Source organism: Myotis lucifugus, unplaced genomic scaffold, assembly GCF_000147115.1.
Source record: "Myotis lucifugus unplaced genomic scaffold, Myoluc2.0 scaffold_175, whole genome shotgun sequence".
Lineage (NCBI taxonomy): Eukaryota > Metazoa > Chordata > Mammalia > Chiroptera > Vespertilionidae > Myotis > Myotis lucifugus.
The window spans coordinates 893,843-905,974 of NW_005871223.1; the positions used below are offsets into that span (position 1 = coordinate 893,843).

Here is a 12,132-nt window from a genome sequence, read left to right on the forward strand (position 1 = left end):
GGTTTTTATAAGAGAGGGGAGCAGATTGGGATGGAGGGTGAGAGAATGGGTCACTAATACAAAGGTGGTTGTTGATTTTAAAGACATATGTCCAGGTGCAATGAATTACTAGTATGTGCCTATGCCTAAAATGGTGAGAATAAATATTATTTGCTTGGAAAATTCCTCCTGTACTTTCTAGTCCTTAGTATAGTAAAATATTTATTTCTATTAGTGTTGAGAATACTTTGTCTCATTTGTATCTCTAAAATTCTGTGAGCAAAAAATTTTTAGTATCTCAGACAAAGTATCACTTAGAATCCTATATAATAAAAGGCTAATATGCAAATCAATCGAACAGCAGAACAACTGGTCACTATGACGCGCACTGACCACCAGGGGGCAGATGCTCAATGCAGGAGCTGCCCCCTGGTGGTCAATGCACTCCCTCAGAGGGGGCGCTGTTCAGCCAGAATGGCAAGCACAGCTGTGGTAGCAGGAACCTCTCCCGCCTCTGCGGCAGTAAGACATCCCCCAAGGGCTCCCGGACTGCAAGAGGGCGCAGGCCGGGCTGAGCCCCCCGCTCCCCCGGGTGCATGAATTTCATTCACCGGGCCTCTAATCTGTTTATTAAAAAATGATTAAACCAGGGAATTATTTACCTGAAAAATAGGAATTTCCCCCAAGCACTTAGTTCTCTTTTTCTAAATCAGATTCCCTGTTAGTGTGTAAATGTTGGTGGGACTAAAAATATTTGTTGTCTGATTTGGTTGATTGAGTGCATGGTGAACCCAATGCTCTGTTTTCATTTTTATTTACTGAGGTCAGAGCTGTCTAATTACATTGTCCAATAATATATGAACTGCTGACTTGTTCACTTAATGTCTTGTCCATTCAATGTGACCCAGATGTCCTGAGCTGTCCCACTGGCTCTAGCCGGGAAGAATGCTGTTTCCCTGTTATTCGCTGGGGACCCAACATCCCTTTGCTACAGGCAGTGTCTGTGTGCGCTCTCTCCTTGACCTCTTTACGTCGCCATGTAACCTCCAGTTTGTGCTATTCCATTATATAAAATTAACATATTCGTTTCAGTGTCCAGACTATGGTGGTATCGTTTGCTATATAAGTTAATAAAACCTCTGTAGGTCCTGGGTTTTTAAATCTTGACTCCCTGAAACATTGTTTTAAAATGAACTATTTCATGTGTATTTTGGCTACCCACATCACCAGGCTGAAAAATCTTATCTGTATTGTCTGCCGTTTTCTTGCTGTCCCCTTTCTGTAGGACTTCTGTAACTCTGCTGTCTCCCTTCTGGAAGACTTTGACAACATAATGGTAACACCCCTGCTGTCATCTCTTTTCTTTCTTTCTTTTTTTTAAGTAAACATTTATAGCATTACTCTGTGAACATCAAAATGAGAAGCGGGTTGTTCTTCTATAGCTGGTAATAACTGTAGTCTTCATTTCACTGTTACTCCCTCGGTTTATGTTTGAGACGGGAACACAAACTCATGAATGTGCTGACCATGTCCAATCTAATGGCATTTATTTCGGAAAGTTTTCCCCTTTGCTTGCCTCATGGTTTTCATCATATATGTGTATGGTATAGGAACAGTGGATGTTCATGCCTTGGCTTGGGAGCATAGACCAGTTTGTGCACCTGCATCTCAGTTCCAATTTTGAACACGTCTGTTCCCGAGCTCTTGCACTCTCTGTGGTAACTCACATCCGTAGCAGAGGAACGCATGGCATGCTAACGCATAGGCCAGTGCAAGACAATGAAAACTGTGGTTATGAAACATACCTTTCTCATCACATCCCACTCACTGGCTATTCCAAAATTTTCAACAGAACACATCATTTCTATTTCCTTTCCAGTATGGAGGATATGTCTTTTCAAGCATAGATCTTGTGCATGCATGTCATATGATTTCACCTTTGCTGCTTTGCCTGGGCTAGCTAAGAATGCATGTTTTGCATTAAATTACTTATAGGTTTCTGTATCAGGTAGCCAACTTACAACATAAATCCAAGAAGCATTAGAATAAAAAAGAGCACACATCTCAGATGTGAATGTAAGTTAACTTGTTTCACTGCCAATTTAATGGGTAACATTTTCTATACATTGGTGAAAATATCCTTAACTGCACAGTCGAACTGAAAATATTCCTGTTATTAAATACTTGTTATGTAGGCAGTTTCTTTAAGTTATTTCTGCAAAGGAAAGTTTGGACTTTTCTGAAAATCAGTTTTCCTATCAATTTTTTGACATTGTGTTGTACAGAGAGCAAGTGAAGGTTTTATTTCAAAACTTGAAATAAAAATGTATCAAATTTAAGACTTTTGGAGGTTGGTTATTGTTCAGATGCTAATATAATTCAGTTAGAAAACAATTTGTATCAGTCATTGATTTTACTTTAAAGAAAGAATTAAACAAAATATTTTGTCATGCATTTAAAGTCAAAAGGGTTTATTATTTTTATATTCATTCAAATTAATAGAAATATGTGCATATATCTTTGTTTTCCTTTTCACTATTCTTATTTTCCTAAAATATTCTCCAGTATTAGAAATTTAATGAATGTATATACTCTGCCAGTCATTATATTCATTATTTATGGACATGCTAATAGAATATATTGTAAAACTTTATTATTGTATGGAGTGTCCTTATTTTAGAATGAATCCATTTGTTCTAGCAATTAATCTTACTATTAATTGATTCTTAACCAATTTATGTTTGATGTGAAAGCTTCATATGAGAGTCAAGCATAACTGTCAACAGGATCTCTTGTAGTTATAGAATTTTCTCTATTATCTGAAATCAAAATACACCAGTATGTGGTGAAGACCATAACCTCTGGTTCACACCATGTGTTTTAGTCTTGAGCACTGTTACTCAGTACCTGCCAAGCTAATAACACAAACAAAACCCTTTTTGGCAGATGACTCATAAAACATTAACCACTGGTTTTCATTAGATTACTTTTATTATTATTCCTAAATCAGCATTTTTAAAAACAAAGTCACAAAATCTGTTTTTTTAGGTACAACTCCCTACTTGCAACCCTGAGACATTATTGGGGGGAAAAATCATTACATTACTAGTGAGTAGAGTGGATAGGACATTCCTGGTCCTGTAATGCTGCTGCTTATAATGCTGACTGCCTGCTAGTGGGCTGTATGACCAGTTCTCCTTTGGGAACAGAGCTTCACATTTGCTCAGTTGACTGAGGGAGCGATTGCTAATGAAGAGAACAGGGCTCCAAAGGATGAAAATTACGTATGAGCATCGATTTTAATTTACTAGATGCATTGACTTCAAATTATACAAAAGGCCTTTGAGTCAACATCTCTTTGATCTCAGACACTTCTCTTGTCTAATGAAAAATAAAGCAGTAAAGAAAATTGTTCTCATAACGGTCAGAAAAATGAATCTATATTGAACAGTACAGCCTTTTTATTTATTTATTTTTTGAATTGATTTCAGAGAGAAAGGGAGAGAGAGAAAAAGATAGAAACATCAGTGATGAGAGAATCATTGATTGGCTGCCTCCTGCACACTCCCCACTGGGGATTGAGCCCCCAACCCGGCATGTGCCCTGACTGGGAATCAAACCATGACCTCCTGGTTCATGGGTCGATGTTTAACCACTGAGCCATGCCAGCTGGGCAGCACTGCTTTTTTTTTTAGAAGATTTTAGAAAATGGAAAATTTTAAAAATATAATGGTTTTATATTTCTCATATAGAGGCAAGCCCAAAGCAAAATACATGAAAGCAAACTGGAGAGAATATGTGTAGGAATTTACCTCAGGTGGCAATATAGAGATGGGTCGGTGTAATATTCAGAATTTCCCAGTTAGCTGAGCCTTATTCTCTTAGCACAAGGAAGCCAGGTGCCTGAGGATGGGAGCTGGAGCCAGGGCACAAAAGTGTATGTTTTCTCTTTCGGTAATGTGCTCAAAGTCATATGGCACCCGGCTGAATACACACATTTCATCAAAAACAGCTTCCTGAACTATCCTTTGTACCCATAAAAATACGAAGTTATTGTTGCCTCTGATCACTTCAGTTAAACAGAATAAATCAAGACGGGGAAATTGAAATCCACATATTAATGCAGGTAGAAGGAAGAAATGATTAGAATAATAGATGCTAAAGAGTAAATTTAAAATGAGTTTTCAAAACAAAAGATGGTACTGAAAAATAGGGGGCAGTTGAAAAGCACTTGGTAAACTAACTTGTGCTTAAGTAAAAATAAAATAAAGCTTAGAAAGTTTTCTGAAAAGAACAGATGCATGAAACACGAATCACGTATAACTAAGTTGACCATGTGTCCCATTTTGCCAGGCATGGTCCACTTAGTACCTGGTGTCTGGCCTGCCCTGGGTGATTAGTCCCTTCTTGAATAAATGCAATAAACCATCCCCACCAACATTAAAAACCTTGTACTAAATCTTAATCTGTAGTTGCCTTGCTTGTTCTCACAATATGATCCTCCGTGAGCATTTGTAAAATCTTCCAAGTGACTAAAGAACTTGTCTTATTCTTTCTTTCCCCAACAAATTGAAATATTTCTATAAATTGAAAGAATGCATTCCTGGCATTATTCTGGGGGGAAAAACAACGGTTGGAGGCCATTTCAATTTTGTGGAAGAGAATGGGGTCTTTTTCAAAATAATTCAGGGCAAAACAGGATAATAAAGCTATTTGCAGAGCACCTGGAGAATGCTAGCCAGTTTGAAGTGTCTATGATTTCCTCGGGGAGTATATGCATATCAGAATTATTTCCTACTGTGCCGAAGTAGGTGATGGGAGGGAACAGAATATGTTCACTAATAAATAGCTGACCTTTAAACAAAATTGGTTGACTGAAAATGCATGAATTTTAGAATATAAAAATTGATTTGAAATTTTTGGTCCTTTTCTCCTTGCTTGAAGTTTTAGTGCTTTTTCCTTAAATGTTAATTTAGTGTTTTTAATGTAGAATAGTTTATTATTTTTATTTTTAATCTCCACAATATCAACTGTCATTTGTCAGTAAGAGTGTAGCCAGTAATTCAGATACTTACCTTATCAGTAGTCTAGTTTCCCTCACATGGAAATCATTGGTTGTTCTGTAAGTTTTTCAGAAAGCAAAGAGTAAAGAGTTAGATCCGGTGTAGGAATCAGCATGCAGATGTCACAGACAGGTCTGCTTCCCTTCGTACCAAACACAGCCTGGGTATTGTAGACTACACATGGATCTCCAGATTATAACTCACAAATAAGTAATTCGTTTTTCTTCATTTCTGTAAAAATATTAAAATATAAATATATATATCCCCACAAAGAAGCACAACAATATGTTTCAGGGACCTCACATGACACTGTCAGGGAGCACTGATTTGATGAGTGGCATTTAAAGATCTGGTTGATTTAATGGGCATAGTGCTTGGAAAATCAAATGCCGTTGGGATACTTGGGGGCAATAGCTGTGGGCTCCCAATGGCCACACTGCCATGCATGGTTCTCATAGAGGGACTTGGGACAAGCATTTAGAGATATAATCACACTTAGATTAATCAGCTAAAGGCTAAGGGCATCTTTATGGTACCCTCTTTTGGAAAGTGAGATTCGTGTTGAATATATGCAGATATTACAGTAGAGACTCTCAGAAACACATGTTTGGTCCGCATATGGGTGGGTAATCACCTGAAAGAGGCAGAAACTCTTAAGGGCCCCAAGTAATTTCATGTCAGGGTCAGAGAAAGAGCTTTACTGTCTGGTATATACATTTAATTTCAATATTTTTAATAAGTCTCAATAGAGATTCTCCTTTTGGTTATTTTTGGGCAAGCTTAAGAGGCTATATGTCCCTAAATAATAAGCACCAAATGAGGTTTTAAATATTTTCAACCTTAATATCACATATAGAAGCATCTCATCCTAATGGAAGAGCCCTGAACTGTGGAGTCAGACTCACCTGAGCTCAGGCAATGGCCGGGCTAGGTCTGGTTGGGTGAATCACTGAGCAGTGTAAGCCCCTTGCCCGCAGCTTTTCCTCACTGAAGACAGGGGGTGAGGCTCCCTCCCTGCAGAGTCCCTGCCGGAAAGTGAGAATAAGAGCAAGAAGCCTGTCCCTGGCATATTATAGATGTTTAATCAATCTCAAGCTAAGTGTTTATTCCTTTTTCCCTGTTAGAAATATCTATACTACTTTCTAAGAACATGAAAATCTTTTATATAACTGTTATTTAGCACTTTTAAAAAGTGAGGACATCTATTATATAAAAGTTAGTAAAATATCCTAGGATAAATCCATTCTCTATCATTAGTAAGTCCTGAAAAGACATAGGGATGGTGGGAAGTTAGACCTCTTCCTGTGGTTATTACAGCAGCTTCCATGAAGTAGCATCTGACGCCAAACATAAAATAATACTGCTTTTCTAAATATATTTATTTTCCTAAGGCCAAATTGTATTAAATGAGAACTGTTGAAAGATGTTCATTGGTTTTATTTTATATTGTAATTGGTTAGAATTGTATTTGCTGTTAACTTATACATTTTTATTGATTGTATTTTAATTGATTATTGGAGTCAGAGGAAATACCAAATTCATCCATTGAATTCATGGCTAAATAGACATATTTTAGGCCACTGGAAAGAAGCTATCAACAAGTTATGAAATTTGTATATGGCATTTGCTTTCACCGTATGTGCTCTTTTCGTTATGGGCACAGGGTTTCTGATCTTACAGTTAGGGCTTCCTGACTTTCACTGCAGCAGGGCCGTGTCCTGGGTACCCAGGAGCACTGCCATGAGCCTCTCGGATGAGCTGACCATTGATTGTGGTGGCTCATATTTACGTCTGTGCTCTACTTTTGGGGGCAAATGTAGTCTCCTTTGGAAAACATAGTAAGTTCAACAATCTCTACACACATAGGAAAGAGGTGAGAAATGAGATTTTCTGCAGTTTGGAAATCTGCAAGTTCTGTTTTCACATAATGACATTTGGTGTCATGGGTTGTTGGGGTTGTTAAGCAGGAGCTCAAATCAAGCCCTTGCTGTTATGATCAAGAGTTCTTCTTGGCTTTGTTTTCCAGGGCCAGCCAGGGGACCAGGCTGCTCTGTTTGCTGCACAAGCACGGCCCTCCCCTCAGCTCCCCCAGTATCCAGGGCTGCAGCAAGCACAGGTACCCACAGTGGCTTCATAGATGCTACGGGGATTTTTTTTTTAACCAAAAAAGTGGGATTTTTAATCTCTTTATTTGAAGTGGGAAACGGAGTAAATAGGGTGTCAACTGCTTTATGGGTCTCGAACTTAGTTACTCCTGCATTACCAGTGATTGTTGAACAAGTGTCAGGATTAATTAATTTAAAGAACACATTTTAGGAAATTCTTTAATTGAAAACATAAATTCAAACCTCTATTAATGATTTTTGTAGGTATTTAAATGCTTAACAGTCCCAAAATACTTATGTTATAATACAAAATGATATCATTCATGCTTGAATTTGTCACATTAAAAGATAGTTTCAAAGAGTATAATAAGAAGGGAATTGGCCTTGACATCAGACCTTGGCAACATTCTTGGCAACTTGCTAGCTGTGGAACAATGTGCAAATTACTCTCAGTCTTGGTTCCCTTCTCTGTAAAAGAGAGGGCACACTGGGTATTTAGGGCAGCCGTGCTGCACCCAGTTCACAGCAGCCGCTCAACAAGTGGTAGGCTTGCCTTCATATAATGTGAATCTGGAGCTGTTTTTCTAATAATTTTGTTTTTTCTGCATCCATGTACTTTTACCCTGTCGCTCCCATAATCAGGAGCTGGGATGTTGGTAAGACAGCTAGTTGGGGCTAGCAGCTCATACTTTGTCCACAGCTCAAAGGAGAGCGAGGTTGGCCTTCGCAGGCACGGAACCCTACAGGCTGGTTCCATTCATGCTGCCTGCTGGAAATTCATTACACATTATTCTGTCTTCCAAGCCAGTGCCATTACACTACCTTAAAATATGGTACTTTCAGGATTTGAACAGCAGTCCTCTTCTACTCTAGTCAGCATTCTATTCTATAAAGTATAGTGATCTAGTGAACCTCAGGTTTTTCATTTACATTAGATGTCAAATTTAGAGAAACAGACATGTGTATGCTAATATTGCATAGAAAAATAAAGTATTCAGATGACTGGTACAGTGCAGAACTGGGCTTCAGTCCAACCAGGACTAGAGGGTAGTGAATAGTCATCTATTACATCCTTACTCTGGTAAGATATTAATGTTGGTTTTTTTTATAACTGGTTAGTTACTCCAGGCTCATTCATCAGATTTAGGGAAGTCACATATTAGGAAAGTGTACACCATTATTTTAATATACATGAGCATGGGGGCAGCTCTTCTGAGTAAGTTTTGAAGTGGCATTACTGATGCTTGGGTCTGTTGAGCACTGATGTCATCTGTGCATAAGAGGAATGAATGCTTGTCTATAAGGAAACATGCACTTTCTCCTTCAGAATAAGCAAGCAACTGATCTTAAAACTAATCTCTTAACCACATGAGGATTCTTTTTTTTTTTTAAATTGTATTTTCTGGTAAATCATTATGTAACCAGTTCATTCTGTAGCTTTCTGATTAGCCTCTCTGCCTTCATGGCATCTCTTTCATACTTTGAGTCATAAAAACATTTGAGAATAGTGAATTTCAGGGGGCTTCTCCTGGGTTTACCCCTATATAGCTTAGCAATAAGAAAGCTGGTGGTAAATAAAAACACTGACTTTGTTCCTTGTGTCTGCCTGCAGGCCATGCCCCAAGGCTATACTATGTATGGAACACAGATGCCTTTGCAGCAGACCCCGCAGCAGCAGGCTGGCAGTGTGGTCCTGTCCCCCAGCTATAACTCCAGAACCTACCCGGTTGCGCATTCCAACCCTACACTGATGGAAAGACTCAGACAGATGCAGCAGCCGCCCAGTGGCTATATTCAGCAACAGGCCTCGCAGTACCTGCAGCCTCTGACTGGCTCCCAGAGGTAACATATCTAGAAACAATGATTGCAGTAGTGGACACAGCTCTTTGTTATGTTTCTTCTAGAGCATGGCACTTATATTGTTTTTGTGAACTTGCATATTTATATATAATTTAAATTATGTCATCTTATTTTTAGGAGCACCCAGAGATTCAAAATAAGTAATGGCCCATCTTGTTTATTTTATTAAAGGCTCCTATAATTTGATTCATATCTTCCATAGAATGGGTGTAATATATTTAGATGAAACCACTATATTTAGAATATACCATTATATTTAGATGGGTGTAATATATTTAGATGATACCACTATATTAGTTCTAATGTTCTTTCTTTTCCCTTCTTTTAAAAAAGGTCTTTTTGGCTAAAAATATCTAAGTTTAAAAAAATGTTGGTTAATGTTAGCAATGCCTTACTAGAATGTCTTGAACAGAGCCATAAAGTCTATGATTACAATACTCATTGTACCTGGTGCCTACAAGACTTTTCTTAGATTTTAATTTTTACCTTTTCCACGTCAGGGATGGTTGGCAAAGCAGGGTCATGAAAGACCTCTTCTCAGTTCTTGCTTAATCAGATCCCTTAGATATAGTATGTAACTTCATTGTCCATTAGAGTAGCCAGCAGCCACATATGGCTATTTCAATTTAAACAAATTAAAGTTCAATTTAAAACTTAGTCCCTCAGTTACACTAGTCACACTTGAAGTGGTCAGTAGCCACGTGTAGCCAGCAGGGCCAGCATCGGAGATGTGTGACCAGTACAGTCACACCGGTGACTGTGTTTAGAGGACCCACATTTGATGCAATACTCTACTGTCACCTTCTTGAAATTCTAATTTTTGATCAGGAAACCTTGCAGTTTATTTTGCACCGAGGCTCAGAAATTATGTAGCTAGTTTTGGTGGCCAGCGCAGATATAGAATATTTCAGTCATCATACAACATTCTAGGGATGGCATTAATCTAGAAGAATTAAGTGTCACGCACAATTTTGTGCGACGGTAGATAGTAGCCTAGCTTCATGTATTATCAATGTTGCACGCTAACCCTAAGTAATCACTATTTGAAAAGTGGACAAGGTTGATGGTAGCACATTTGGGAAGATAAAAAAAAAATTGGAAAACAATTTTAATAAGTGGCATCATTGCACATTGCCCAAGAATTTGAACTTTACACTTGATCTTAGCCAAAAGGCCGAGAAGCGATAGAATTTGAACTTTAAAGCCCCAAAGTTCTGGGTTTAAATCTCACCTGTGCCATTTTCTATCTGGATTACTTTGGCATGTTACTTCTCTAGCTCTCTGTTTATTCACTTTTAAAGGGGAGATAACAAAACTACTGACCTCAGAGGGCCGCTGTGAAGAGTCAATGAAATAACACCGTTCAGACTTTTACCACAGTGCCTACTCCAGAATAAATGCTCAGTTAATGTCACTTGTTACTGAAAACTATTAACAATTTTTAATCATGCATGTTCTTTTTCAAGTGATCCCATCTACCCCTGGGGATCCAGATTATCTTAACCACTGACCTTTACTGAATTTGAATTGTATAAGTAATTATTAAACACAGCCGTTTCTCTGTGAATGTGTGTGATGTGCTTGCTAGCAGTGCCCATTAAAAATGTGGCAGTGTGCTTGGGCCTGAAACCAGCTGTGTTCTTTCCAGACTGAATCATCAGTCCCTTCAGCAGAGCCCTCTGATGGGTGGAGGAGTCGATGCAGTGCTGACTCCCACACATCCGAACCTGCCGTCAGTGCCGCTGCCTCAGGACCCTATGCGGCCCAGACAGCCGCAGGTGCGACAGCAGCAGAGGCTCCTCCAGGTATGGGTCTGGGAGGTGAGGTCAGTACCTGGCGGGTCCTTAGCAGTTACGAGGAATAACAGGCACTTCAGACTTTAATTGCCAAGTTCCAAGGAACACTGTGTATTTGACAGCAGGACTAAAGTGGTATAATTTCGTTTCAACTTGACCAGAGTCTTCCTATGTGAATATGCCAGGTCACAGCAGGAGCGTACATTTTGCAGAGCATCCTTCCCCTTTCACTAAGCTTCACGGTAGCCGATGCCATTATATTGGTAGGGTGAGCCTCAGCTTACTCAGTCATTTAATTAGAGGCCATGCAAAATGAATGCAAAATTCCTTATATGTATTTTTTTTTAAAGCTGTCTAGAGCTTTTATCATATTTCTAGAGGGGTCTGTAATCCAAAAAAATTTCTATAGTATCTCTGGTCTAATTGGACTATGAAGTTGGCATTAAATAAGTAGAATATTTCAAAGAAATATTTCATCTTGACTGTTAGAATCCAGAGAGCTATCCTTTAATTATTTGAAATTAATTTTAGGTCTCCTTGCTTCTAACTTCCTCGTTTATGAAATATAGGCATTATGTTCACCTGTTCCATTGGTCTTCCTTATGTGTGAGTCTGTCCTTGTTGGGTTGGAGATTGCCTGGTGAGTCTGTACAGTGCCCTCCCATCTTACCAGCAGTCCAGCTTGAGATGCTCAGTCATTTTATGTTTTACTAAGAAAGAAAAGAAAAGCACCAAAACACGGGACTCTAGTTCCCTGGTGAACGGTCAGTGAGGAATAAACCCGCCCGCAGGAGGGACAGGAACAGAACTTGATGTCTCAACCAAGGACTGGTGCTTATATTCCCTCTGTTTCAAAATTTCACAGTTTCAAATCACTGAGGAAAGTTATTACATTTATTTCTTTACTTATTACCTTCTGTCTTACATTGGTGTTTTTTAAGGCTGCAAATCTGGAAAAGTTAATATTCCCTTTTTACCCCAATTAGCATACTATGTCCCTCTGGTAATTTTTTGCCTTAACAACACATTCCCTAGAGAAAAAGAGAAGTGATTTGTTTTTGCATCAGGATGACCATTATTTCTTTTCTGGTGATGAAGTTGGGTTCATTTGTCTTGGCAGAGTTCACAGAGTCAGTGGAAAACTGCTTCCCTATTGTAAGCATTGTTCACACTGGGGAAACCCGTCCAGATCTCTGCTTGGATTCCACATCCATGTGCATTGTCACTTAGAAGTGCCAACAGGCAGTATCTATTTATTGCATTGCCCTAAAGAAGAAAAATAAATTGGAGGATAGTATACACACCGAGTTGGAAAATGCAAAGGATGAA

General features: G+C 38.7%; 1 protein-coding gene across 1 annotated transcript in view; it reads left to right on the top strand.

Moving 5' to 3' along the window:
- LOC102429519 (mediator of RNA polymerase II transcription subunit 12-like protein) overlaps positions 1–12,132 on the top strand; it is a 107,003-nt gene that overhangs the window by 77,148 nt on the left and 17,723 nt on the right. The window contains exons 26-28 of the mRNA XM_023760179.1: positions 7,069–7,158; positions 8,760–8,989; positions 10,656–10,812. Coding sequence (XP_023615947.1) covers positions 7,069–7,158; positions 8,760–8,989; positions 10,656–10,812 — 477 coding nt within the window. The remainder of the gene's footprint in view (positions 1–7,068; positions 7,159–8,759; positions 8,990–10,655; positions 10,813–12,132) is intronic.